The following is a 26,698-nucleotide window of genomic DNA, read 5'->3' on the forward strand; positions in this document are numbered from 1 at the left end:
GGCCCAACAGGCAAAACGAGCTGCTCTAACATGAGCTGATGATTCGATCTTATCTTTTTGTCAGGACTTGTTTGTATTAATATGCTGTAGTTTATGAAAGACTTGTTGCTTAAGTCTCCCATCCATCAACATGTTTGTCACTTTAAAAATAAGAAAATTGCCATTCCAAAATGCTGCCTGAGGAAAAAATCATGACTAAAGTTCATGATTCAATATATAGAAAGTGTATTGGGATAGATAGATGTAAAAAAAAAAAAAACATCTCAGCAAATAACTAATACATAAACAAGGAAAACACCTTTTCTTCAAGCAGTGTTAGAGATTTAATCAAGCCAATGCTTTGTTATTGATACAGTAGGCATGCAGTAGCACTTTACGACCAGTGAGGTTCAAGAAGGAAAGTAAACAGAACACAGAATCTGATGCTGCCTTCAACTGCTTTCGGAAATATAGTAATTATGAATACAGCACTCATGAGCGACCAAACAAAACTGTAAATACAACTGAAAAGTGGGAATGTTTCTGTGACAATCGAGTTGCCACAAATGTGACGTTTAGTGGTCAGAGTGGATGGAAGACATGCGATTGTTTGACGTTAAAAGTGGTGTAGGCCACATTTTGTGACTAATACATTAATTTTAATTATTAAAACAATTATATGCATGGTGTGGATTGTCTCCTCTTCATTATACAGCTGATGCAGAAAATAGCTCTTTGATGCTTGATTTCTGAATAAATCAACCGCTCTCAAAAAACGAATTGTTCTCATTTCTAACTAAAAGCAGTTGAACGTGCGATTTCTATCGAATATACGAGTTTAGGAGGAGCGCTTGGACGTTACATCGGCCCAGACGATGGGTAGAGATGCGCATGCGCAGTTGCAGTGTTTGCATTCCCCTTCCCTCCCCTCTCTGACTGACAGCCCGCTAGCTGCTGGCTGCTGACTAGCCGCTCCACTGTCACCGGCAATGATACAGCAAACACTGGCTCGATAAGAGACACCGAGATGGACTTAGAAACCACTTTTTATCACTACAAAGACGGATATTATTTAGATAACGTTGTGTATTGACTGCGGACAGAGTTTATTCTTTGCCAAGGTAACGTTTGAACCGTCAGATCTGGGGGAAAAAGACTCGACGTCTGGAAACGGAATGGATGCGATGGATGATTTCCTGCGACACACACCGGCCAGCTAGGAGGCTTTCACATTCACTTTGAGGCGCACCTGACTATACCTAAATCATTCAGTGTTAGACATATCTGTGTACTTAATTGTGACCATAAGATTTGAAAAATAATAGGAGTTAGTGAAGAGGTACACCAAGTGCTGGAAGAGCCCGGCCAATCGCTACCAGCGACCTAACATAGCTTTAAGCTAACTGATAGCTAGCAAAATTTCGCTTACTCGTATTCTTTGTTTATTTTATTTGCTTCACTGAAGACAGCAGCTTTTATCTTACGGAGCTACAGGAATACCTGTCACAGAGGTCAGACATCACCAACAAGCTAGCGTTTCTAACTAACTATAGGTTGCGACGCTTGGCTTGATTTTAAAGGACATAAATCATCTGACTTCTCACTTATGGCTTGTTAGTATCGCGGTACTGCAACTGACCCAGCTAGCTAGCGTCTGTGTTAGCTAGTAGGTAGCTCAGTAGCCGACAGCCACTTCTTGGCCTGTGACTGCTCGACTATAACGATGCATCACCAGGACTTTTCTGGAGATCCACCTGGGACTGGGAGCAGGAAAACGTCGCACTCGACAGCTTTCCATCACAGGAGGGGCAGCAGCGGTGCGTCTGCATCCTCCGCAGCCGGTGGCAGTAATGTCAGCACCAGTGAGGATAACCCGACCCAGGCTGGATCTTCTTCTCCTGGACTCCATCACCAGACACAGTCCCAGGTGGTGGGAGCTCAGGTGAAAAAGAAGAGCGGCTTCCAAATAACTAGCGTCACCTCTGCTCAGATTAATGTGAGCGCCAACAACAGCTTAGCGGACGACACCGAGAGCTATGATGACATGGATGAGTCGCATACAGAAGACCTCTCCTCCTCTGACATGCTGGATGTGTCTGTGTCCAGGGCTACAGACACAGGCGTGCCAGAGAGGAGCTCCTCTGACGAGACACTGAACAGCCTCCATGGGGTTGACACGCCTGGCCTTGTGTCGCCCAATGAGCCGCTGCACCTTCACTCCATCCCTCAGGGGTCTCAGCAGCAGGCTTCTATGGTGAATGGGACCATGCATCATCATCATTATACTCAGCAACATAGCCAGGCCCATCACCATGGTCACCACTCCGATAATATGGGAGGAGCTGAACCGCCGATGCCAGCTACAGCGGGGAGTCTCCCTGCTGCTCCCTTATCCAGCTCCAGCCCAGCTCTAGTTTCCAAAACCGGGCCTGGGCCTGGTCAGTCCCAAAGGACACCTGTATTGGATAGCACTAAACCTGCAGGTGGGGCAACCCAACCATTAGCTACTGTTGTTGGTGGTACAGCCACTGACACGCACCTACCAGGCAGTGTGAACATTACCAATATGTCTGCTGTCAGTGCTCCAGTAATGCCCCCCTCTGGGCCCACAGGTTTTGACAGCAGTGGTGTGAGTGGGCAAGGGGCTTCCTTTGGAGTAGGAACGGGCCCGCCTGCGGCCCCCAACACTCAATCCCAGCACACCCAAACGGTGGCGGCTAGTGGCTCTCGCTTCAGGGTGGTCAAACTGGACACTAACTCTGAGCCGTTCCGCAAAGGAAGGTGGACGTGTACGGAGTACTACGAAAAGGAGCTTCCTCACGCGACTACATCTGAGACGCTCAAGGGTGCTGAGGCAGCTGCAGAGACTGAGCCAGGGAACGTGGGTGTTGCTGTGGCCAGTCCAGGCCTACCTGCTGTGCAACCACCTCACACACTGCAGCCCTATCAACAGCCAAGCCAAGACTTCACCAGCCCACAAGCCATGCAGAGCCCACCACAGGGACAGGCCCCCCTGACACATGTGCCACCCCAGGAGGTTGGTGGTGGGGGTCACATGCTTCAGAAGCCAATGGCCCCTGTCACTCACCCCACAGCAACCCCACAAGTGATGGCCCAGGGCGGTGTGAGTCAGCCTCCCTCTGTGATGCCCCAGCAGTTGCCCTATGCTGTGGATCCCCACCAGGCCCAGCCCCAGGTAGGTTACCCTACACCCCAGCTCCCTGTGGGGGTCGTGGCCCAGGGAAGCGTCCGGCAGCCGGACTTTATCCAGCCCACTGCTCCCTTCCAGACCCAGGTTCAGCCTCCGCTGCCTCACGTTGCCACGGGACTCTCCATGACGGTGGGCCCTGGGGCACAGCCACCAGTCAACATCACTCAACAGCTGCCCCTTCAAGGTCATGCCGCCCCTCCTGCTCAGGCAGTCTTTGCTCCAGTTCAGCCCCAGCCCCTCCCTGCTCAGCCCCAACAACAACAACAGCAGCAGCTGCTCCCACAAAATCCCCAGGCCCAAGCCCAGCTCCCCTCAGCCGCCCCTGCCCCAGTAGCGCACACCCAGGGGACCCCATACGTGCCTCTGACTGCGCTACGAGCTGACCTCCAGCCTCTCCTGACCCCAGGCGCGTCCCTCACACAGGCCTCTGGAGCCACCCATGTCCCTGGAGGTGTGAGCTCCCTAAAGAACACCCAGCTGGAGAACGCACAGAGACTCCTGTTCCAGCACCAGGGCCTGCTGGGTCTGCCCAGGCTGGGGGCAGCAGTAGGTGGAGTGGGGGCTGTGGAGGCTGGCAGCACTGCAGGATCCCTGGCCCACATGGGGATGGCAGCCGAGGCCAGTGCCTTGATGGCTGCTGCTGCAGGCCTCAGGACCCAGCCTGCTGAAGGAGAGGACGACAGGTGAGGATGGACAGCCTGTGATGGCATAGCCACGCATATTAATGTAAACATCAGATGTGTTCATTAAGTTTTTTAGTATGTTAGTAGTGCAGATGAAAAACTTTAAACTAGGGGTGGAAAAGAGTATTTAGAGGACATTGTAGTTAGGGCTGCAGAATTAAGCATTTATAATCTTATATTGTTATTTTATTTTCCATCATAAGAAACCATAGAATATTGTCATAGCAGTAATATTGAAAAACTTCATGTAGAGCATAAGATGAGTGCAGTAAAAGAAATGTACTCCTTGCATTGACACTACCAAACAAGTGTGATCACAGTATCTAGCAAAATAATCTGTTTTATCACGGGCATAATTGCCGTAGTTGTAATGTCATCTGGCAACTGGTTGTCTGTCTGGAGTTTCATTCAGTCACTTTGTCAGCCTTCAGAGTGGAAACTAAGACAGTGGGTAAAAAAACAAGTAGTCACTGGACCTTGATATTGAACTAAGTGTCAGTGGCTGCGATAGAGGTGTTGGAAATGCTGAGTCACTGCGGGCGCTGGGGGAGGGGGGTGCAAGACCATGATGCACTGCTCTGCTTGACCCCCTACCATCACACATCCATCTCCATTAGCTCAGGTTTCTATATGGTCGGTTAGGCCACATCATTTCCTCTCTCTCCTTTCTCTTTCAGTCTTTGTGTCTCTCTTTCCCTCCGTCCCCCTCCCCTTGATGTAGTCTTTTATTAGACACTGGATCTGTTTAGTTGTACCACCCTGAGGGAGCTGCGCCATGCTTTATTCATGTGTCTTACTGTACGCTTAATCGCTTATTAAATGCTACATCACAGTTAGCTTTGCCATTTAATTCTCTTCCTCTGAGAAGTGATCGTCGCAGTTGCAGGTAGTTTCTAGGAGCGGAAGGTGTTGTCTAAATATAGTCGCTGCCCTGGATCGCCAAAACCCTCCCGTATCCCATTTGAAGATGCAGTGGAAATGTTTGGCTCCGAGTGTCAGCGCTGTAGAGATGGGGTTTGATTAAGAAACAAGAGCTGTCATGGTCGCAGTCTACTGTCTGGTGTTCTGGTTAGGCAGCAGATTCATGTTAGTACAGTCAGCAATAATACCTGCAGGGTGTGGAGGGGGGAGTTCTATACGAGGCAAGAGGACTATCGGCCTCACCCAAGTACCCACAATCACAGTATAAAACACCCTCTTGGGTATTTTGGCTTTTATTCAACAGTTACCAATGCATGTGCACCGTCTGAAAAATGGTTCACTGTCCATAAAAAAACAGGAGAAAAAGGGAAAGATTGCAAACTAATTCCATGGTTACCACAAGACTTTAACCAATTCCAGTTTTCAAAAGGCATAGATAACTGCACCTTTAATTGAACTGTCAGCATGGCAGGACAATGTTTGGCTGAAACTACCTGCTGTATAAAATATATATTTCCGTCTACTCGGGTTAAAGTGCATTTGTGTGTGTGTGTACTTGAGGACAGAGGGTGTGATAACTACCGGCTTAGTCTTAGTCCTATTCAGCTGCAGACAGAGCAGAACTGTATTCTGAGTGGGCGCTTTTGTCAACACTTTGTGGCACTTCTTTTATGAAACCCCCCCACTGTGACACCCAGTTGACATACCCCCATCATGGCTCTGTGTGTGTGTGTGTGTTTGCCTGCCCTCTGCATGCCTTCCTCTGTGAGTGTGTGTTTGTGTTTCCGTATGTCCGTTTGTCGGCCTGTTTCTCCATGAATCGTCCGCTGTCCTGCAGCAGTAGCAGACAGTCTCAGTGTGTGTCTGCCTTGTTTACAGTCACGGTCATGTCATGCTGCGATCTGTCTCCTCGCTCTCTGGCTCTCTCTATCTTTCTCTGTCTGTCTCTCTTCTTTCTCTGTTTATCTTTCTCTCCCTTTGTCACTGTCTCCTTCTGTCTCTGTCGCTCTCAAAAGAAGAAACCACACACAGGCCTTAGTGCATCATGTCAGCTGTCCAAAGTGTTCTCCTCTAGCCTTTGCTTTTAGACGCTAGACTATTCTTCTCTCTCCTCTCAAAATCCTCCCATCCTTGCCTATTGCTTACATGCAATGTTGCCTCTAACCCAATGGTGTCCAGTCCTGTGCCATGGAAGAGTCTGCAGGTTTTCATTCCAACCAACGGGACCAGAGGGAACATTGCTTACATGCCAATATTATGTCTCTCTCTCTCTGACTTTGTGTTTGTCTTTAATAGTCTCTTGACAGTCAGTCATACTGACCGAGTCCAAATGAGAAGTGTGTTTTGGCGAAAAGTGGCATATCTTCAATGTTTACAGAAATTGTCTTTTGTGGCTCAGTGGTAAAACACATTGCAATGATACTGTCAGTTTTAGGGCTTTGACTCATGAAACATTACTGTATCTATGGCACTTTGTTTAAAAGAGTCTACCAAAAGGAATATGTTGTAGCTGCCAGGACGGGCAGTAGCATAACATTGCATAGTATGATACAGAGGCTGCATGGGAAGTTGTGGGCCGTGTTGTAAACAAACTTCTTCTTCCGTCTATTTCCGTCTCTGTCAGTGAGGTTGATGTCAGTAAAAGTTGTCTAAGGATAGTGATATTAATCAGTGTTGTCATCAGGTCCCCCTGCCTCCCTGGGTGGAATTTCAGCCTGCAGGTTGATACCGGTATAGTTTGGCTTTTGAGTAACTGCCAGCATTGGTTCGCACTAGAAGGAAAACGCTCGCAACTTTCACACACACACACTTTTAGTATACCTTACATCTCTCGTCTGTGCCGCATTCACACACAAGTTTCTCATATTTTGTTCCTGATGGCATCAACAACAGCTTGCAGCGAAGCTCTCTAGATTCAGAGAATGAATCTATCATTGTTTGTTGCCTTAACTTTTGTTTTTCCAAAAATCATACGCTACAGAAAACAGTCCCCATTAATAATGCTAATATTAGTTACACAGCAATGTTTTCATTGTTTATGCCTCTGGGGGGGGTCGGGTTGTTGTCATGAGGCACCGGGGCATTTGATGCTATGCTATGTGATGCTGTGTAGTTATGTAACATCTCTAACTAGAGACAAACAGCTTATGGAGTATAAACCTAGAGGCCAAACGTAGCTTTTCTCTCTGCATGTTCAAGCTGTATGCTCGTGCAATCAAATACCCATGTTAACCCATGAGGGTCAAAGCATCATCTTGGAATAGTTTACTATGGCTTAACAATCGTTTTCTTTGCTAGAACCAAAAGAAATGAAATGAAAGGTCCTTCCCTGCCCAGGTGTTGTGCCTGTATGATGAAAGGATGTGGGTGTAAATAGGTTTGAAGTTGGGCACCCAGAACTTTTGTTGTTTTTTTCATCTGACATTTTCTAATAAATAGAAAATGTCAGTCAGACGAAACAAGCATAAACACCATATTTCAAAGGTATAAGGAGTGCCTTGTACAGTGTCAGGAATAGAGCCATTTATCCATATAACGTCATGTTAAAGGTCAGCCTTTAAAGTTAGGAAGACAAGCTTGGGATTTGCCAAAACATTTTTTGGCAGCTTTATATTAAGAGTATTTTCTAAAGGAACTTTTTAAGGTCTTTTGGACATTTTAGTACCATTTTAACCTGAGTAAAAATGCATTCAACTGCAGCTGAGGTAACATAAGTTCAAACCCGGCCATAATTGAACAATCATGAGCTTTTCCAGGCCTGGGACACAACGCAGGACCTTTAAAGGTCCACATTTGCAACAACCACAAGACTCTGTAGCCTCTAGAACACAAAAAAGCCTCCAGGTCTTTGAAATCTGGCATAAACAGTGTTTTTTATGTGGATCTTATGGTTCGAGTTAGTTTGATATAGTTTGAGTTTTTTATAGGTGTAATAAAATCCCTAAATTCGGTTATCCTTAAATTTCATTTTGATAGTGTTTTCACTTTATGGCTCACATGCTTATTTTGTATGAGAACAATATGTTGGTAAATGGACATCTAGCTTCATGCACTGTAGATAGCATGGTTGGAGATTAGATTCATTTGGCTAAATTGTATGTAAACGTGATGCTGTACTCTATATAGTTCTGTGTTAATCCTGGCAACTGAATTTCAGACAATTTAATCAAAAAGGACAGGCATTCAAATGTCAAAACGACTTATAATCACTGCATCTAGTCTGTCAAACATTGCTTTTTTTTTGCTTCCTTCAAGGGATAATTAACCCTAAAAATAAAAAAGTTATTCACATGATCTTTGACAGTTCAGTCAGGGTTTTTGAACATGAACACACACAGTCAAGTCTCCATTTAAGTGCGTGGGAAGACATTTTTGATGACGTTGTCGAGAGACGTATTCTAGCCCTGCTCTAATGACAGTGGATGGGAGATTGACTTTTACAGCCACTGGGGTGATTTTATAGGGATTGTGGGCACATTTTCTGATTCATAACTGTCACCACTATAATGTAATAAAGCTAATTTGGATTTAAAAGCTTAAGCAATCATCCTATGAGTCCTCAACATCAGTCTTCAATTTATCATCAGTGGAGGCTCTATGTTTTCTCATGATCAGGTCACAGATTGGAGCTTTTTTTTTCTTTGGGTTCTAGCTGTAAGAGAGAGTTGGTCATGTTAACAAATCTTGACTCAACAGTCTTAAGGTTATAGGAATACCATGTCAGTTTGGTTTCTCAGTTGGCTTGTCATTTCAAGTCACTTTTCTGTGCCTCACAGTTTAGCGAGCTTGTTTCTCTTTCTGCAGCTTCCATGTTTGGCTTTGCCCCCTCATCTTTGTCATTCTCAAGCTCTCCAGCTATTTTTCAAAGCTGACTTCTGACTGGCAGATTTGAGCTGAGCCAGTGAGATCAGATATTGGTTGCCTTTCAAAGATTTGCCTCTTTTAAACCCCTTGTGACTTTGTGTTCCATGTCAATATGTGAAAACTGTTTTTATCTGGGGGTGTTTTGGTCTCTGTTGATCCTGTTCTGTCTGTTTTTGTGATGATAAACTGCCAGTCAAACACTGCTGCAGTCACACCCACTTTGACACATGATTTATGTTTTGTTGACAATGACACACCTGTTTTTAACCTGCCTGTCATCCAAAATTGAGCTAGTGCGGTGTTGTGGGAGACCTCTGACAGCCAAGCCCAAATATGGACCAGCGCTTGGAGCTACTGCCAAGAGAAAAGTTGTTGTTTGGACTTCGGTCTACTACTAGGAAAAGGCTCGCTTCTATAAGAGTTGTCCATTCCCTTGAAATGTTCTCGTGCCCTTTCTTCTTGTTTATTGTCAAAGGAAACCTGCATGGAAAGTAGAAATATTTTCCAATGCAGTTGTTCCCAAACTGTGGTCCAGGGACCCCCAGGGTCACTTGGAGAGGTTCTAGACGGTCCCCAGCAAAAGGAAGAATAATTTAACTATATATTAACTATTATTTCATTTATTATTTCATTTTCATTTCATTTACTCAAAGTTAGGACAATGAAAGAAAGCTAATCCACTATTCTCCCTCCATTTACAGTGTAAACATTTCAAATTGAGCACTAAATCATAAACAACAAAAAACACTGCTCTTGTGAACACACCCTAAGACAATATTTAATAGTGTTTGTTTAGTTATCTCTTTTTTTTTTTTTTAATTTTCAAGAATCAAAATCCGCTGACCTTGGAATCCAAGGCCCAATATGCAGTTGGTGTATGAAGACGTCTCTGCAGCAACATCTGCTGGTGTTTTTTCTCTCACAGCAGTACAACGCTCAGCATTCCAGCACCCAGGCTGTTAAACTAAGGCCAGGAACAGACTTGTTTATATAGGAACCCGTTACCTCTAATCTCCCGTCTATGGGAGGACCGCTCTCAATTGGCTCGTCACGTGTCCAGTATATGATAGACCAACGTCGTTGTTGAAGAGGCTGCCTCAGCACAGCATCAGTGTTTGCAATAATTAAACCACAAATAGGCATAAGCACATACGGACGTTTCTCATATAGGGCATTGTTATTCTTGGTTGGTTGATCTTTTAATTGGGAGTAGGACGGCAGCTTTGTGTAACGTTGATTTTTCTGGCACTTCCAGTTTCTTGGGAGGCATCTTGTGTGTGTCATGAACAGCAAATTAGGCCCCAGGGTAGTTTAGTAATTTGTCATTTGATGAGAGATGACATGCAAATCATTAGCCACCAGCTCAATCCTGTGATGTTGCTGTACTGCCGTTCCCCCACCAGGTGGCAGCCTTGGCTCATTAACACTCACTGCCTGGTCCACACAGTTCTTTACATAACCTTACCGCGCTTTGAGAAGCACTGACCTAAAACGTGCCTTCCGGCGCAGTGGAAATGGCTTCCCTGCGCCTTAGATTCTGTGCACGCCATGGATGAATCATCCACAAATGAGTAGTTTCAGATCTAGTTCTCTTTAAAAACACACTGACCCTCTGTGCTTACTGTCAGAATGTTGTGTCTGATATGTGTTGTACTCGCTGCAGAAGGCCCCAGGGGTCCAAACATCATTAAATATATCCTTTGGGAGCGTTCGTAATACAGTGGGTGTGCTTATTTTTATCTATGGATTGATTCACTCTTCCCACTACCTGCCAAGTATTACTGTATGTGTTTGTAGTAATTTGACTGAATGACATAATAGGCACATAATATTAAGGTTTCATGCAGTCTGGACCTTTGTGCCAATTCAAAAAGGTAAAATAATCAACCAAGCAGTTGTAACTGTAATTTATCAGACCATTTGGTGTCACGGCTTGTTTATAAGGGGGAGATAAACATTGTCTAGTCCTGAATGCAAGCAAATGTACAGCATCTCCTATTATTTGGATAAATTCAAGCCACAAACCCAGCTAATGGTTCCCCAGTTCCCACCATATTTATTTTACCTGTATTATGAGGCTTACTGGCCTCATTCCAAATCACATCTTCTTTTTGTTAATTAGTTTTTAACTCTACAACCAAACCAAACATCTCATTAAAAACTCAAGGAAATGCATCCTTGTATCCCCAGTGAGTTTGTTTCAGAGCATTTTTGGCACAGTGTTATTTTTATGTATTTAAGCACACGTTTCTCATGTGGCGTGGCGGTTTATTTATTATTTATTTATGCATCGTGTGTGCACATGTTTTTGTACTACAGAGTAAATTCTAGTTCTAGAATTCTAGTTAAGATGACGACGGAGGGGCAATGTTGTCAGGCTTTGCTCCTCTCTCTCTGAAAGTGCATCTGTAACATGTGAAGATCTGATGCAGTCAGATCAGAACATCAGGCGCTGACAGATTCAGTTTTAGGGTGGGCGGATGGGTGGATGGGCGGGTGGGGTGGGGCAGAGCCGAGGAAATGGGTGTCACGTTTGCTCGCCTTGTGCCCCCGCGCAGAGACGCAGATTCTTGAAGACAGTCACGGGCCGGAGAGTGTGTGTGTGTGTGTGTGTGTGTGTGTGTGTGTGTGTGTGTGTGTGTGTGTGTGTGTGTGTCTGGCTTTCTCAGCGGGAGCGTGTTTATGGCTTCACCCATCATGGTGCTTAGTGGTGTGTATGAGTGGGTCTGTGTGTGTTTCTCAGCACATGGGAGCGTGCGTATGTCTGTCTCTGCCCATCTTTGTGCTTTGGGGTATGTGCACGTGTGTGTGTGTGTGTGTGTGTGTGTGTGTGTATGTGCAATGGTGGGAGGTGAAGATTTTAAATGAGTAGTTTTGCCTGTAGCTTTAGGCTTTACAGTCAGGGGAAAATATACAAGCGAGGAGGAGGAGGAGGAGAGGCAAGAGCTCTGGTTTCAACTGGTTGTGCCACGCTCGCTCTCCCTTTCTTAAACCTGTACTGTGATTCCCTTTCTTTCTCTCATCTCTCTTTTCCATCGCTTTTCCCCTCTGACTTTTCTCACGCTTATCCTTTTTCTGTCCCCACAAAACAGCTAACAACAGGGAAAGGAATATGTTGATATTTCAAACACCATAAGCAAGCAAGTGTAACCTGTCACATTGAAACACATCACTATATACTTAAGTCACACTCCTTGTCATTTTGTTTGATTAACATAATTCATGGGTAGTAAGCAGGAAAACACTCATTGACTCCACTGTCAAATAGCTTCCCCTTAAACTGCCACTTCAAACATCTTAATTATCATAATGGTATAATTGGTTTTTGCTACCACTGTTTTGTGATTTATGAATTTGAGTGAATCATTGTGTTAATTCCAAAGCAAGTCAGGGCACATGTGGAAAAAAATCAACCCCCTGGAATCATGTGATGTTAATTACAAAACTGGTTTTTGTATTGACAGTTTTGATACTTGAATTTCTCCGTTTTCTTTTTTGGAGTGATGCTCGTAATGTCTTAACATGAAAGACGGGGGAGCGTTTCTTGGTTTTTGTTGGCTTGATCAAGTTTTCAAGTCAAATTAGGTCTATGGAGGCCTGGTGACTGGTGTAAACTGCCAGCCATGCTTCTGCAGGGGTGACACATGAACAGTGCTTTAAATGGAAATTGTCAAAAGTTTCCAGTGGACCGTGCTTTCCCAATGATCTTTGGGAAAGAAGGCATTCTAATAAGAGATATGTGAAAAGACTGATGGATCCTCTGCAAGTTATACAAAGGAAAGAAGTGTGAATGTAAGGGTGAAATTCCAAATCTGTACTTTTATTGATCCCCACAGATCTGTCTCGTCATTCCAGCTTCTTCAGTCTTATTTTGGACGACTGCTGAGCGGACACGCAGCCGGGGGGAAAAACGCTTCGAACTCATAGACCGTAACGTGACCACCCCACTACCCGCTAAAGCAAACATTTATTCCCTGAACATGTGAGACTTCCCAGTAAAGAACAGACTTCTCGGTAAAGAGTATACTTCTCCGCAAAAAAAAACTATAATTCCCCGTAAAGCCAATTCTCATCGCTGTATGTCAGAGCCTCGACCCTTACTACTGTTTCAACACATTCAAAGCTCCCCATGAAGCCGGTACATTGCGGAGCGCCTAGGGCAACGTTTCTCAACCGCCGACCCAAGGAGCAGAGCTGCTCTTTGGGGATGACCTCGCTGGTCTCTCCCTAATGTAGTTAGCCAGATAGTCGGCTTTCCAGCTCAGTTTACATTGAAAGCGACCCCTCAAACAGGCTGGACCACAGCTTGTCAAATCTTCAGACAAAAACAGTATGTGCAGGTCCATGTGACTGAGGTATCGGTAACGTAACTACCTGTGACGCCTGTTATGTTGCTAGTGTGATCGTAAGGTTGCGTAATATATGATTGTGTAATATTATTCATTGTAATGAATGGATTAGAGTAGGCATAGGGTAGGATCCAAATTTGAAGCGTGAACAATTTGCCACATAGAGGAAATGGCTTGCGTGTGTGAGTGTGTGCGTGCATGTACGTGCGTGCCTGTGCATGCATATAAAACCACAAATACAGAAACAACCCTTTGCCAGTTTTTTTTTTTTGGGGGGGGGGGTATCTAGACAGTTGCTAGAGGGGGTCTGCATTGATTTTGACAGGCCTTAGCCAGATTTTGTGTAATCCTTTTAATCTCTGGTATTTGTGCCAATTCAAAACCCCACTGCAGTGTCTCCCCAGTCCCTCCCTGTGTGTGTTGGTGTACACACGCATGCACGATTGTGTGTTCCTTGGACTCGATTTCCATATAGATCAGCTGTCACCTACCACACTATATGAAGAAGCTGTAAATGCCCCTGTTATTTCTCTTTGACGTGAAACCTTGAAGCGTAGGTCTAAACCTTTTTGGGGGATGGGGGGAAGGTTCGAGGTGTTGAAAGTTCACACCTCATTTATCAATGGAACAAGGCCTGTTTGGACTTCTTCTCCATACCGCTCTCTCTCTCTTCTCTCCCCATCTCTCTCTCTCACTCTCTCTCTCTCTCATGGCCCATATGGCACCGAGGCTGGTTATGTAAGCCGTTGCGTGCGCGGCAGAGACTGATTCACTTACGCTCCAAAGAACCGCTGCCCTGAAGCCCTGTGGTGCCGTGAGAGCTGTTTGAGTTTTTGGGCGTTCCGTCTCTTTTTTTTGTCTGTGTGTTTGTGTAAAGATAAAGGGGCTTATCCTCAATTGCAAACAAATTAGATGTTTGTTTTGGATAGTGGTCTCGGTTCACTCTCGCGATCCTCTTGAACAGCGGATGTAGGACTGGCCGTCGTCTCCGTTTCTCATCTGCAGTGCTACCATTTTACTGGCATATGCTCTGAAAAATATAGTCATGACACCTTGTAAATGGAAAAAGGATTGCATCTGCAATGACGTAATTGTTTTCAATTATTTTCACACATCTTCCTCCTAATATTTCCTTCCAGCGCTCCTGTTTTTATGTTTTTATTTTTCAAATTTGGAGTACATTCCCTCCTTAGGGGGAAAACAAAATCCCGCTGTAGAGCTCTCCGCTGCAGAAATGCCAGTGTTACAGGCCTCTGAAACTGGATTCCGCCAGTCTGCCTCACACACACTCGCTGACAGAAAAACACACAAACGCACACTGGCACACACCGTACCGGGATGCACAAACTCGGCACAGACACACACACGAGCTCACGTCTCCAACCGCTTGAGGGCAAGTGATGCAGAATGAAGCGGGCGAATCACGGCGGAGTATACACACTGATGTCACAGGGAGAAAGAAAGAGGGATGCGAGAGGAGAGATGGAAAGAGAGACGAGCAGGGAAACATCATTTGAGTGTCCGACCAAGTCCGCGACCTAATCCGCTGTATCCTCTGCTCCCGTTCCAGCGTCCCCTACCGGGACAGTCAGTACGGTTTCTGAATCACAGCTCGGCCCTGGTTTTTGGGTCCCCTTGGCGCTGGTCCCGTCTTTGCATTGTGTGTGAGTGTGCATTCACCCTCCACACTTACATAACTATCCCCCATTTTGTCTCGCTGTCGGCTAATGGCATCCAGTCGTGTTAATAGCTTCTGAATCTCCTGGTGAACACAGTTTCCATCTTCTGTCTAGAAACCATTTGGCTTGTCTTGTTTATATTCACTTCTAACAGTTGATAGGTTGAAGAGGGTAGTACTTGGTCTAAAAATGGCAAGAGGGGAGAACAACACTGCTGGAAGAATTGCAAAGTGGTAAATAAAGAGTGGACATTGCTCCGGACCGAGAGATTACTGTTTTTATATTTTTGCAGCAACAGTATTGGCTGAGTGGGGTCCTTTGCGGGACCACACACTGCAGCCCGAGTGATGGCTCCCTAATTGAGCGGCTACGCCCTCCATCAAACCCCACAATGAAGTGAGGCGGAAGCGTTACTTACACTCAGCTGGGCACTTTTGTGAGAGAGCATGGTTGGAGGGAGGGTTGAGGTGAGGAGACGGGAGATGAAAAGGGGAGGAGGGAGATGGAGGCCATAACTTAACAGCAACTTGGCTAGAAGGCATTGAAGCTCGCTATTAGCGCTGTATTGATCTTTCAGTTTTCTACAGCACCCAGCGGTTAGCGGTTAGATATCTCTTCCTGTCCTTGTTCCTGCATGTCTCTTTCTTTTAGAGCATCTCTCCTCTCTTCTACAGGGTTGTGTGGAGTTTTTTTTTATATAATTAATAATTGGTTGAGAGACTTCAAAAGGGATTTATATTAATGAAAATATATTGTACTTTATGGGTTAGAGTTAGGTATGGCATAGGTTTCTTGTGTTAATTTAAACCTCCTTGCCTTAGCTGTTCTAATTCTGTTTCTGATTTGAGGGGCTCTACTCCAAAACATTTTGGAAAAAATCATTACCTGAGGTTCATTGTTAATACAGTAAAATACAGGAGAGTCCAATGAGTACAAATTTTATCATTTTATCAACCAAGGCAAGGACTTAGGCTTTCAAAACCAGAATTTGATTTAGTGTTAAATCAGTCATTATGTAAGAATAGGTGTCAGTTTCTTCAAATGGATCAGTGGATTTTTCATTTTGGGATGAAAGTCTTTTGTTTATTTTTAAACTCGGTGGGAAACCCAGGCGCCGTATCCATCTGTTCATTCTACTCCGCATCCACATCGTCAGCACGGGCTGCACGGGCTGCACGGCTGCCACACTGTGACCGCACATCACCCTTACGTAAGCTCCCGGCAACGTGTAGGGTGTGGCAGGGATGGCCAGGGACGCCATTTTCTTTTGTGTTCAGATCAGAAAATGGAAGGTGAACTCACCGGAATGAATAAAAATGGCTCCGATCGCTGACACGGTGCTGTGAGACGCGCTAGCTGATTGACTGATGGTGTGGAAAGCCTGCATTTTGCTGCGATGGGTGAAGTTAGCGCAGCGTGTGCATGTCATGTGGAGTGGTGTGTTGCTAAAGGCTTAAGGGAGAGTTCTAATGGGCTGTGCCTCGTTTTATCCACGATTTGCCAAGGATTAGAGCTCATTACCCAACTAGTGGAGTCTGATAGCTATTTGTTAACGTCAGTACGAGGTAGCTTGGCCAGTGAGGAACTTTTGAACGTTGCGTTGCAGTGACTTCAAACACTTTCTCGTCTTGGGTCGTTACTGTCAGGTTATCCCCATTTGACTTCCTGCCAGTCCACGTTCCTCGTTCACTTGGTGTTTTCCCATGTTTGGGTGTGCTCTAATCTGTGAACATCTCACAGACATACACAGTGTAGTATATACGTTTAACATAGTGGTTAGGTAATATCTGGGTCAGCCACACACACACACACGGAGCAGCTTTGGACAAGTGGATTCATAATGAATGAATGCATCCCACTTTGGACAATCTGTGATGTCATGGCTTCAAGGTCTCTCGCTATTGGCTGAGCAGAAACTATTGCAGCTTCAGCGATTGGCTGAAAGTAAACCTGTCTCCAGAACAATGAATGCTTCCCTCAGATCAGTTTTGGGCTTCTTGGTCTAGGAGTGGTCATACAGACTTGTCCCGAATCTGCATGTACTATGCGAAGATCAGTCAAGTCTTAGGTTCATCCTAAGTGGTCATGGTCACCAATTGACAGTTTCCCACATTTCACTTTCCTTCCGACTTCAGTTGTGTTTGTATTTGCTCTTCCTGTCTCTGACCCTCTACGGTTTCTTGTATCAGATACAGTGGAGGGAAGAAAAGACTTGACCTTCGCCTAATGAGGTCGGTCATTTCACTGCATGAGAGTCACATCAATTTAGACTGTGTGTGGTGAGCTGAATCTGAACTACAAACCGACTCTGCGCCCCTCGACGCCATTTTGTGGTCCCCCCCCCCCACAACCGCGCGCCATCTTCGACCAGGTTGCCTCTCCCCTTTTGTTCTCTACAGTTCCTCCACTCAGTAATTGATGCTGCTCTTTTCACTGCTGAGATACGGTGTACGTGTTTTGAGTGTGTCGAGCTCTCCTCAGCTCTTTGTCTCATCTGTCGGCTAGTCGGCCGTCTTGTTTCGATCGTCTTTGTTCAGATTGTGATGTGGACTGTGTGTGCGGCGGCGCGCATGCCTGTGTGGGAGCCTTGTTTGCTAGCGTGGAGGTACATGTGAGCCGTGTTCCAGTGGAGACCCACGCTCTGTGTGTGTGTGTGTGTGTGTGTTAAATGCGCACCCACTGATGAGATGTGACAGGATAGCTACAGGCAGAACGACTCGTAAAACATACACATTCTCCTTGAGATAAATGGAGGAGGGGCAGAATCTCTCCAGCGTGAGAAAACCTGAAGTAGATGGGATGCAAGGGGTGGGTGTTCATCATCTTTTATGGGGGCGGTGGATAGGAGGAGGGCCAATTAAGCCTTTGTGCTCCACCAAAATCAGATAAGAGGAGCTTTAGGCCAACATACTACACCTGCCCCCCATCAACAATACAGACTGTATTGCAGGAAAAGAGGAGGAAAGACTTCTTAAATAGGGAGAGGTTGAAGACCAAAGGGAGTGGCTTTTAGCCAGCCGTGCACGCGCTAACGGGGTGTGTGGTCGAAAGCGGCTCATCCCATTGGACGGATCAACCTCATCTCTGCTGACAGTTTACATAACAACAGGGGGGGAGGTGTCTCGTGACTCGTTATGCAGTGACATCACCGCCCACCCTCCTATCTCTCCTCTCCACGCACCCAATCGTCTGAGAATCTATATGTGTTTGAGGCACGGGGGGGGGGGCTTAGTAAGGGGGCGATCGTAAGGACTTACACACCAGCGCGCGCTCCCGTTAGTACACACACACACACACTCTCCCACTCCCATCCCCATCTCACACAGCTCCGTCCAGGTCCCCATTGTTGGCCAGGCTCCCCTATGTGAAGCCGAGGGGAGCGGGGGGTCAGGGGCAAAGGGCGCAGGTCAGACGGCGGGGAGGAGGACGGAGGAGGTGCAGCGGTGGTGTTGTTTGTTTTGGGTGTTAGGCAGGGAGGGGGGGGGGGGGGCCCTTGCTCGGTCGGAGTGTGTGTTTGGCCGAAGAGCGTCAATGAGAGAGAAGGGGCTGGCCGGGGCAGGAGGAGCGCGGGGCAGGGACAAGATGGCCCTAAAGCTGCTCTTCTGGGAGCTGGAGAAGCATCTGAAGAGGTAACGATGGCTGTAGTGTTGTCACGCTGTCGGGGGGTCCAGGGTGGCGGAGCGGGGCCGGGGTCCGCCGCAGCAGCCAGAGGGTTAACCCCCGGAGTGGAAACTAGCTAAGCAGTGTTAATGTCGTTATGGTGTTGCATCTCTGTCCGCTGCTTGTCGTCGTCGGTGGTGGTGTTTACTAGGAATGAAGGTTAAATGTTGTTTTGTCCAGTGGGGAGTGTCAAAAACGGAAGTAGGGCTGTTAGTTGTGAAGACATTTTTTCGATTAAACACCTGCGGTTTTCAAATCAAACTTGGTAATAACATAATTCTGCAGTGCATGAAATTGGCACTCACCTCTACCTGCGGCAAAGCATCACGGCACACCACCTCAGCATGTTCAAACCGAGTTACTCCCACTCCGCTGCCCTGAAGGGCTATCCGCGTGTTTTGAGGACATGATGTTCTCGCTTGCGTGCATGTTGTTGCGCTTGACTGTGTGTGCCAGTATGAAAGCGTGGCTGGCTGATGTTCCTTTACTATAACATGTGGTCCCGACTGGATCGAGACCAAGTGCAGTTACCTTGCCTGTTTCAATTTCATTCTTCCCTCCAATTTCAAGTGCTGTAGATAAGCATCGTATTTCCAGTTCCTAAATCAGTCAAATCGACCCTTTTTTCCCCCTGCCTTTAATAATCAGGCCACCCATAGACTTCAGTTTCCCAAACCCAATAAACCAGAATATATACAGCCTGTCCTACATTCATTACATGAAGTCTACAACCTACAACAACCCATCTGTCCCACCTTTATATGTCAACTGTACCCAAAGCCCTATTTTTACCTTCCCACCAAAGTATTTCAGTATTTGACTCCAACCTTTATTTTACCCAAGCACATATGAATAGGGTTTCTACCATATGACACTTGTGACACTATTCCTTTGTTTGGAAGAAATGGATAATTCACCACAAGGTCTGTGTTCAAGTTGTCTGCAATCACTCCATCCCTCGCAACTTCCTTTGACCTCACGGCCAAAGTCCATGAGGGAGCTTGAGGAAATAAATTACTAAGAAACAAGAAGGATAGGGGTCTTTGAGGAAATCCTAACTCTTCACAGACGGGTTGCTTATCTCCATTCCCATGTTGACACACACACTCCTCATGGTGAAACCGGTATTGTTCTCTGAATGTTCCAGCCAAAGACAGATATAACACCACTAAGGTGCTTAGAGCGGGACAGGTGTCCTGAGAGGAGTTCTTGACGTGAGGTCAAAGAGCATGACATTGGTACTTAAACCTGCAGTCATTAGGCTCTTGCATGTGCCCCCTCGTCCAGTCTAAATCAATCAAAGATGTGAATGAGTAGCACTCACATGTCAGTTACATCATACTGATAAAAAGTAAATGGGTATTTGTGGTCAGAAAACACAAGAAAGTTTATTTTTTTCTACGTGACAATGAAAAACTGGACTAGGCACAGCGGTGTCGGTCTTCTCTTCCCACTTTTTGATTGTCTTTACTTGCCATACTGCAGTCCCTCTCTTTGTGTGCTATTTATTCATATAATATAAAGTCACACCTCTACATCTAAACCTTCACACCATTAAAACCCACAGATGTGTTAAGATTAATCAGTAATGGGTATGAAATATGCCTGTTTGATGTCATTAGTGTTTATAAAGACACTTAACGGCTGATTTCAGCTACTTGAAAGTGATTTACAGCTCATAAGTAACCCTAAATGAAAATAAAATCTGCCTTTATGTATTTTAAGCATCCTTGAATTAAATACACCAATCATGTATGTAGTAGTCCTAAGACAAAACCAATATCAGTAGTGGTTTCAGTTGTTTGAGAAAATGTAAGTTCTTCTTTACTTCGGCCTTGTCTGTACTGCATTATCCATATAACAGCCTGGTATGACAGAGGTACCACAAGACCTCAGATATTTCCACTTTTTGGACAATTACCTTGTCAGAATGGATTCCCTCTTTCTGTCTTTTCTTGGACCCAACTCCCCATTGTAATAGCATTGCATTGTGGAGCTGAATGCCTTTACATGTGGTAAAGGCATTCAGCTCCACAATGCAATGCTATTACACTATTATACTGTATAACAAACTCAAGTGTCATGTGTTTGTGTAAAGTCATAGACTGATTGGTTGTAATAATGACATTTTCATTTTGGTTGTCCTAAAATATGTAAGGCACAGAACTGGACCAAAAAGGATTGTCCCAATTTCTTTTGAAGGCAAATGGATAGAAAATCAAGCATTATTTTAAAAAAATATTTACATAAGGACTTAGTGATGACAGTCATTTTATACTCACTTTGATCTCGTTATGAGAGAGATGACTCAATTTAGATGACAAATTGTCAAAATTATAAAGGGTTCAAAAATATCAGAAAAGTTATTTATTTATTCATAAGGCTGTTTCCATTTAATTAAATTATTCATTGTAAACCATTGTCAGTCATTTAGAAAAGAGGAGTCGTCTGTGTTGCTCTATGCAGTGTGCAGAGAACACAGTGTTCCCATCTCAGTCTGTCAAACTGATGAACTGGGCACTAAAGAGGACAAAGGAGCTTAGCTTCCACACAGCACCGTGTTTCTGTCATCTACCAGTTTCCTCCTGCACACAAACTCTGTAAACTTTCAGTGTTAATGTTTATTTTTCAAAATCATCACTTGGTCATCTTGTTATTTCACAACTGACACCTAAGTGCTGGATTGCCCCAGTCATCTTTTGCCTGAATTTGCCACAGAGTTGCGTTTGGTTGCATATGCTCGAATTTCATCAAGATTGCTTTTGTACAGTAAACCGCATCATTTCTATGTTAAGCAATCATTTTAAAGGTCACCGTTTTGCACATTGTGTTGTGTGTGGCCTCTTAAGGGTTACAGCCGATAGGTGGAAGCATTGTTTCACATGATAGCAGCTTGTGGTTGCCGACCAAAGTTTTCCCAACATACTGCAGAACTGTATTGCATATTTATTTACTAAAGCTCTGATACAACCAACACTAAGCGGACAAACGGGAACATTTACCCTGACAAGACAACAAATTACATCGCATTTTGAGATGTTTTTGTCCCGTGTCTGGTCTAGTAGTGAGCCACTGGTATGGTAAATATAGCCAAAAGCAAGTTTCCCCCTATAAACCAGCTGTCTTGCGCGTTCACAGTCGAAGCTGTCCGTCCTGTCAAGTTTACCATCATTCCCTGACGCGCTGTGCGAGTCGGGTTGGCTTTTATAGAGGACGAGCCCCAGGTAGGCGAGATGGCGCATGGATTATTAAATGAGTCGCTTCTCCGCCAATCCGGCACGCGGGCGCGCCGATTTCTCGCATACATTATGCAAATGAGTTAGTTCTCCGCCAATCGGCTGCACCGCCGCGCTGTTTTCTTGCATGCATTATACAGAGAGCGAGACGCGGTGTGCGGATCTCCAGCCCGGGCGCTTCAGTCTTTGTGCTCCGCTGCGGCGCTAGCAGGCTGTCCCGGCTGCGAGCTCTGCATCGCCCGGAGAACAGATTCACAGCCTGCCCCGAATAATGCTCTATTTTTCTACTTTTATACCGCTGGATATTTTTTACATTTGAAGATTTGCCTTTTTTCGGGGGGGGGGTGGTTTTCATGGACGGAATAGCATGAATTCCCAGTGTTACACAGTGGCGATGGACCTTAGCGTTTGTCAACTGAGGAATTTTTCTATATCGTTTCTGTCCTCTGTGCTTGGGAAAGAGAGTGCATCAGTCAGGGTTGACAATAGGTAATATAAGCATTATGGGCATGTTTTCTGCTGATTTATACTGGATCCTTATGTTGCGATGTGTGATAGAATAATATGTCCTCTGGTTGAATGAGAAATGCTGGCTCATTCATTCACCGCCATCAGTCAAAGCTTGATATCTTAATCTCTATTTGGTTTGTGTAGTGGCTGATACTAATCATAATATGTTACTGATTATAGGCTACTCTTTATATCACGAAATGCATGGTAATATCCACATATTTCATTTCGCACCTTCACTTAAACCCGCCAATGGCAGTCACGTCTGCCGTAAAAAACAGATTTAATAGCTCAGAGTGGAGATTAAAAAGTCAATATGAGGAAATACATTTTAAACCAACACACGCTCAAGTCGGCCATAGTATTCGGATTTTGAGTCTGGACTACTTCATATATTGTACATGTTTGTGTTGCAGGAATTCAATTTTTTTTTTCTGTCTTTCAGCTCTTCGGGTGCGAGTGTGGTGGCCATTGACAACAAGATTGAACAAGCAATGGTAAGTGGCTGTATTTTCATTATCACAACATGTAGTCATTACTCAACAGTGTTTGTAAATAGGCCCGTCTGATGTATGCATGTATGCGCTGCCTCCAACGTTATGTAACCCAAACACTGATGTGGACCTCAGTTTATAGAAGAAAAAAAATTCCACCTCGTTCTGCTTAGAATTTGTTGTTTTCTAGCCTCTGTTGGTATTGCTGTGACTGTAATGATACTTCTACGTTTTGTCTTAATTGTAAGGACAATAGGGATTCCCAGACTAGTAACAATAGACAATAGCTTTGACGCCGGTGCATCAACTGGGCAGTGAATGAATGAATGAAAAGCTTTCTTTGGTGCATTTTCTCGGGCTTGATTGGAATTTAAATTGGAGGTGCTTAAAAAGACACCGGGTCGTCTGTGCTGGAATGCAAGTTTTGCATGAGAACAGCAGCTAGCAGGAGTGTCCTGGTCGGATCTGTCATTATCAGGACCGATGACCTCCGGCTTGTTGGCAAGTTGATGTGGGCCAGGCAGGTTCACACGCTATGCTCTCTCTCTTGGTCTCTCTCTCCCTCTCAGTCTCCCGTGTTGCTAGGCAAGCGGCAGCCTCCCTTCGGCTCGGTATAAATAACTCTGCCGGTGATTGGCTCCTCCCACCCGGTGCAGGAACATTTTGTTCCCTCGCTGTGCGCCGGGGGAGGGGCGGGTCCACAGAGGAGGGGATGCACAGATTGTTCCACGCAAATCCCTTCAGCAGGCTGGCACAACAGACTGCTTAGGCATCACCGTGAGAATGCGCTGCAAAACTGTTCTGTCAGGAAAAAAAAATGTCTTTTGGGGCGCTTTGTTGGAAAGATTTGATTGATGTGTCTGCATTCCTCTGTTTCCTCCAGTCGTCCACTGTGACAAAACTGCCGTGCGCTGTGCCAGACTTTGTTTGAAGTCGTTTACATTGCAAATTTAGCCCTTGCCCTGTGCTGTGTCACACATTTTCTCCTCACGCTCATTTTTCCGAGTCAGTATTGAGTTTCAAGCCCTGTATCGCAAAAATCACATCCTACAGTGAATTGTAGATCTTGGCACAACTACAGTAAGAGATTAGGGCCAGCCATCCATCATCATGTTGATACTGTGGAAGGAGGAATTTGATGAATTATTCAACTGACCATATCTCTCTCTCTCTCTCTCTCTCTCCTCCCTCCCTTCCTCTGGCCGTTCTCAGGACCTGGTGAAGAGCCACTTGATGTACGCCGTGCGCGAGGAGGTGGAGGTGCTGAAGGAGCAGATCAAGGAGCTGATCGAGCGCAACTCCCAGCTGGAGCAGGAGAACAACCTGCTGAAGAACCTGGCCAGCCCCGAGCAGATGGCCCAGTTCCAGGCCCAGGTCCAGACCGGCGGCTCCCCGACCGGCGGCGCCCAGCCCCCGGCGCTGGGCTCGGCCGGGACGGCGCTGGTGCTCCCCTCCGCACAGAACTCCGGCACCTCCGCATAGCGCAGGAAAGGGGCGAAAGCTTACGCCGGAAAAATCCCCCGAGGCGTCGATAATGCCGACGGGGAAAAGAGACAGGGAAGATGGGAGGAAGAAGAAGAGGAGGAGGAAGGAGTGTTTCCATACTGTGAACTGACTCTAGCATCAAGACACCGACTATGCCACCATCTGGAGGAGCGCACGCTACAAACAAACCGAGGAAAACAAAAAAAGAGACTTTTTTTTTTTGCACATTTTATTTAAATGACGTTCAAAGACTTGTTGGAGTTGCACCGGTGTGTGTGTGTGTGTCTGCTTTCTCGTCAACTTCTACCTGCTTCAGACAATCGTGGTGATGGTGGTGGTGGTCGTCATGGTGATGAGGGAAGGGCGCAGGTGACAGGAACTGACCGTCAGACCCCGAGCCGTCGAGGGCGACGGAGAGGGAGGAGCTAATCCGGTGCCCGACCAATCAGGGCACACCGAGCGCGCGCTGCATGCCTCTGTCGGTGTCGTCGAATCCCGCCCCCTCCCCCCCCCCCCCCCCCCCCGCAGTGACTTTTGGAAGGTGTGCTGTTTTTATTCTTCTGTCTTCTAATTTTATTTCTCTGTTTTTGTTTTTTCCTTTTCTTAGCTCTGAGGTTCAAACTGAGAACAAGCACTTTTGTCAGCGACGCCTGTCAGAAATACGTACGTAGTGACAGTAGAAGGACCATTAAGGACATAAAAACATAAATAAAAAAAAAAAAAAGACATGACCCATCTGGAATGGGAGGCAGAGAAGCGATTAGTTCAACTCACTTTTTTTGGGTTTCTATTCTCGCAGCTGTCCATTAGGAATCTTAAGATGATAAGAGTCTGATATTTTAGGGAGGAGTGGGGGAGGAATTTATGAAATATACATTAGCTGCGCCTCATTGCTCACTTTGGGAACTCTGTGTTCTTCTCGTCGCTTCCCCCCACCCCGACACACTCTCTCCCTCTTTTCTCCCCCGCAAGTATTGATGGAGCATTAAACATTTATGCAGGGAATCAATGTTTTTTAGGGAGGGCCGGGATAGATTTAGGATTGCAATTTTGTTTTGTTTGTTTATATTTTGTTGTCGTCGATGTAATTAACGTCCTAGTGGTCTGTAAGATAGGCTAAATAACGTAAAGGCGAATAAATAGGACATGACTGTTGTTAGGTTGTGAACTTTGTACAGATTTAAAATTTCCAATTAAACTCTGCCAAGTGCCTGGTTTCTAACCATAGATACATATATAAAGCCTTTTTTTAAATGTTTTTCCTCCATGTGTATATATATCTATGGTTCTGCCAGGTTTTGAACTACCTGTGATGTCAGTACTCAGGGTGGGAACAGAAGAGGATTGTTACCTCGCCACTAAAATGCTGTCTCTCCTGCAGTGACACACGGCCTCGTACTGTACGTGGATTTCCTCCGCCGTCGCTTACTCACTCGCTCAAATCTGAACTGTTTTTTGCCGTTTGGGGAACGTGTGTAGTTGTTCTTATTGACGATGGTGATTTTCTTTTCTTTTCTTTTTTTGTTTCGTTTTTTTTTTTTTGTACAACCAAGTGTTTGAGTTGCTGATGGGGCAACTGGAGCTGAACACAATTATAAGACACTTGGTCAAGGCAGATGCCTGGTAGAAGTATGTCAGTGTTTTGTGCATGTTCCTCAGCCCATCACAAATGTGACGTTACAATTGCACTAAACAGTTGCACCTCAAATAAAAATGAAAAAACAAAAAAAAACCATCAGCTGGACTGTCCTCTTTCAATATGCTTTACAACTTTATGAATTGGGTTATGAACTAGATCTGGATAGTTTTCCCATTAGATTTATCCAGTGATGTAGTTGTAAAAAAAGGTGGGTAAACTATGAATTCCAGTCAGTGATATCATCAGGCAACCACCAATATATACAAATATCAGTTAATATTTTTCAGAAAAGCATACATTTTTGTTATTTTCCCCCTCAAAAAACCCTACAACACAACTTGCATCAGTCTGATATTACTAACTAGGATTTATCTCGGTGTAAGAAGGTAGAAAAACTGTATTCCACAAATAAAAAGATGGGTAAAATGAGTTTAGGTGGGATTTATTCTTCCACTTCATCCCTGGATTTATTACATTCTAGTAAACGAACAAGCCTGAGTGTAAACTGGGAGCTTTCCAGTTGGCCTTCAGTGAATCCAGTCTATGGGATGAATGGCTGCTGCATTACATATGCGTGGACGTGTACCACTATGTAAATATTTGTGTATACGGAGGCTTCTGATTGGTTATACATGGACAAGCCCCCGTCCTATGGTATCTCCGCCCACGGCTCGTTCACGTGGAGCTACACGCTGGCCAGGACGCGCCAACTGGAACGCGCCGGAGGGCATGATGGCGGCTCATTTTGGCCTGCAGTTCAGTGTCTCTGCAGGTGTTTAAACGCCTTAAAGTGTTTGAAATTGAATCATATAAATCCAAGGCCTTAAAGGGTTTTAAATGCGGTTTCACAGATCTTAGAAATGCTGCGTTTTCTCGACGAAATACTTTAACAGCGAGAAATCTTCCCTTCTACTTGGACACTGCTATTGTTTGTTTTTCTCACTCCACACTTGTTTAGGGACTGAAATTGGTCTGAAATTAGATTTAA

At 45.3% G+C, this 26,698-nt stretch overlaps 1 protein-coding gene across 2 annotated transcripts; it reads left to right on the forward strand.

Moving 5' to 3' along the window:
• Positions 1 to 982: 982 nt before the first annotated feature.
• Positions 983 to 25,803, forward strand: LOC139926382 (TSC22 domain family protein 1). 2 transcript variants are annotated; one of them, XM_071918105.2, is made up of 3 exons: positions 983 to 3,873; positions 22,538 to 22,589; positions 23,799 to 25,803. In XM_071918105.2, the coding sequence occupies exons 1-3, from the start codon at positions 1,703 to 1,705 to the stop codon at positions 24,066 to 24,068; spliced, it is 2,493 nt and encodes an 830-aa protein (XP_071774206.2). In that variant the 5' UTR covers positions 983 to 1,702; the 3' UTR covers positions 24,069 to 25,803. The 2 variants fall into 2 exon arrangements, with proteins under 2 accessions (XP_071774206.2, XP_071774215.1); XM_071918114.2 differs by lacking the exon at positions 983 to 3,873 and adding an exon at positions 21,791 to 22,071.
• Positions 25,804 to 26,698: the final 895 nt, after the last annotated feature.

Source organism: Centroberyx gerrardi, chromosome 21, assembly GCF_048128805.1.
Source record: "Centroberyx gerrardi isolate f3 chromosome 21, fCenGer3.hap1.cur.20231027, whole genome shotgun sequence".
Lineage (NCBI taxonomy): Eukaryota > Metazoa > Chordata > Actinopteri > Beryciformes > Berycidae > Centroberyx > Centroberyx gerrardi.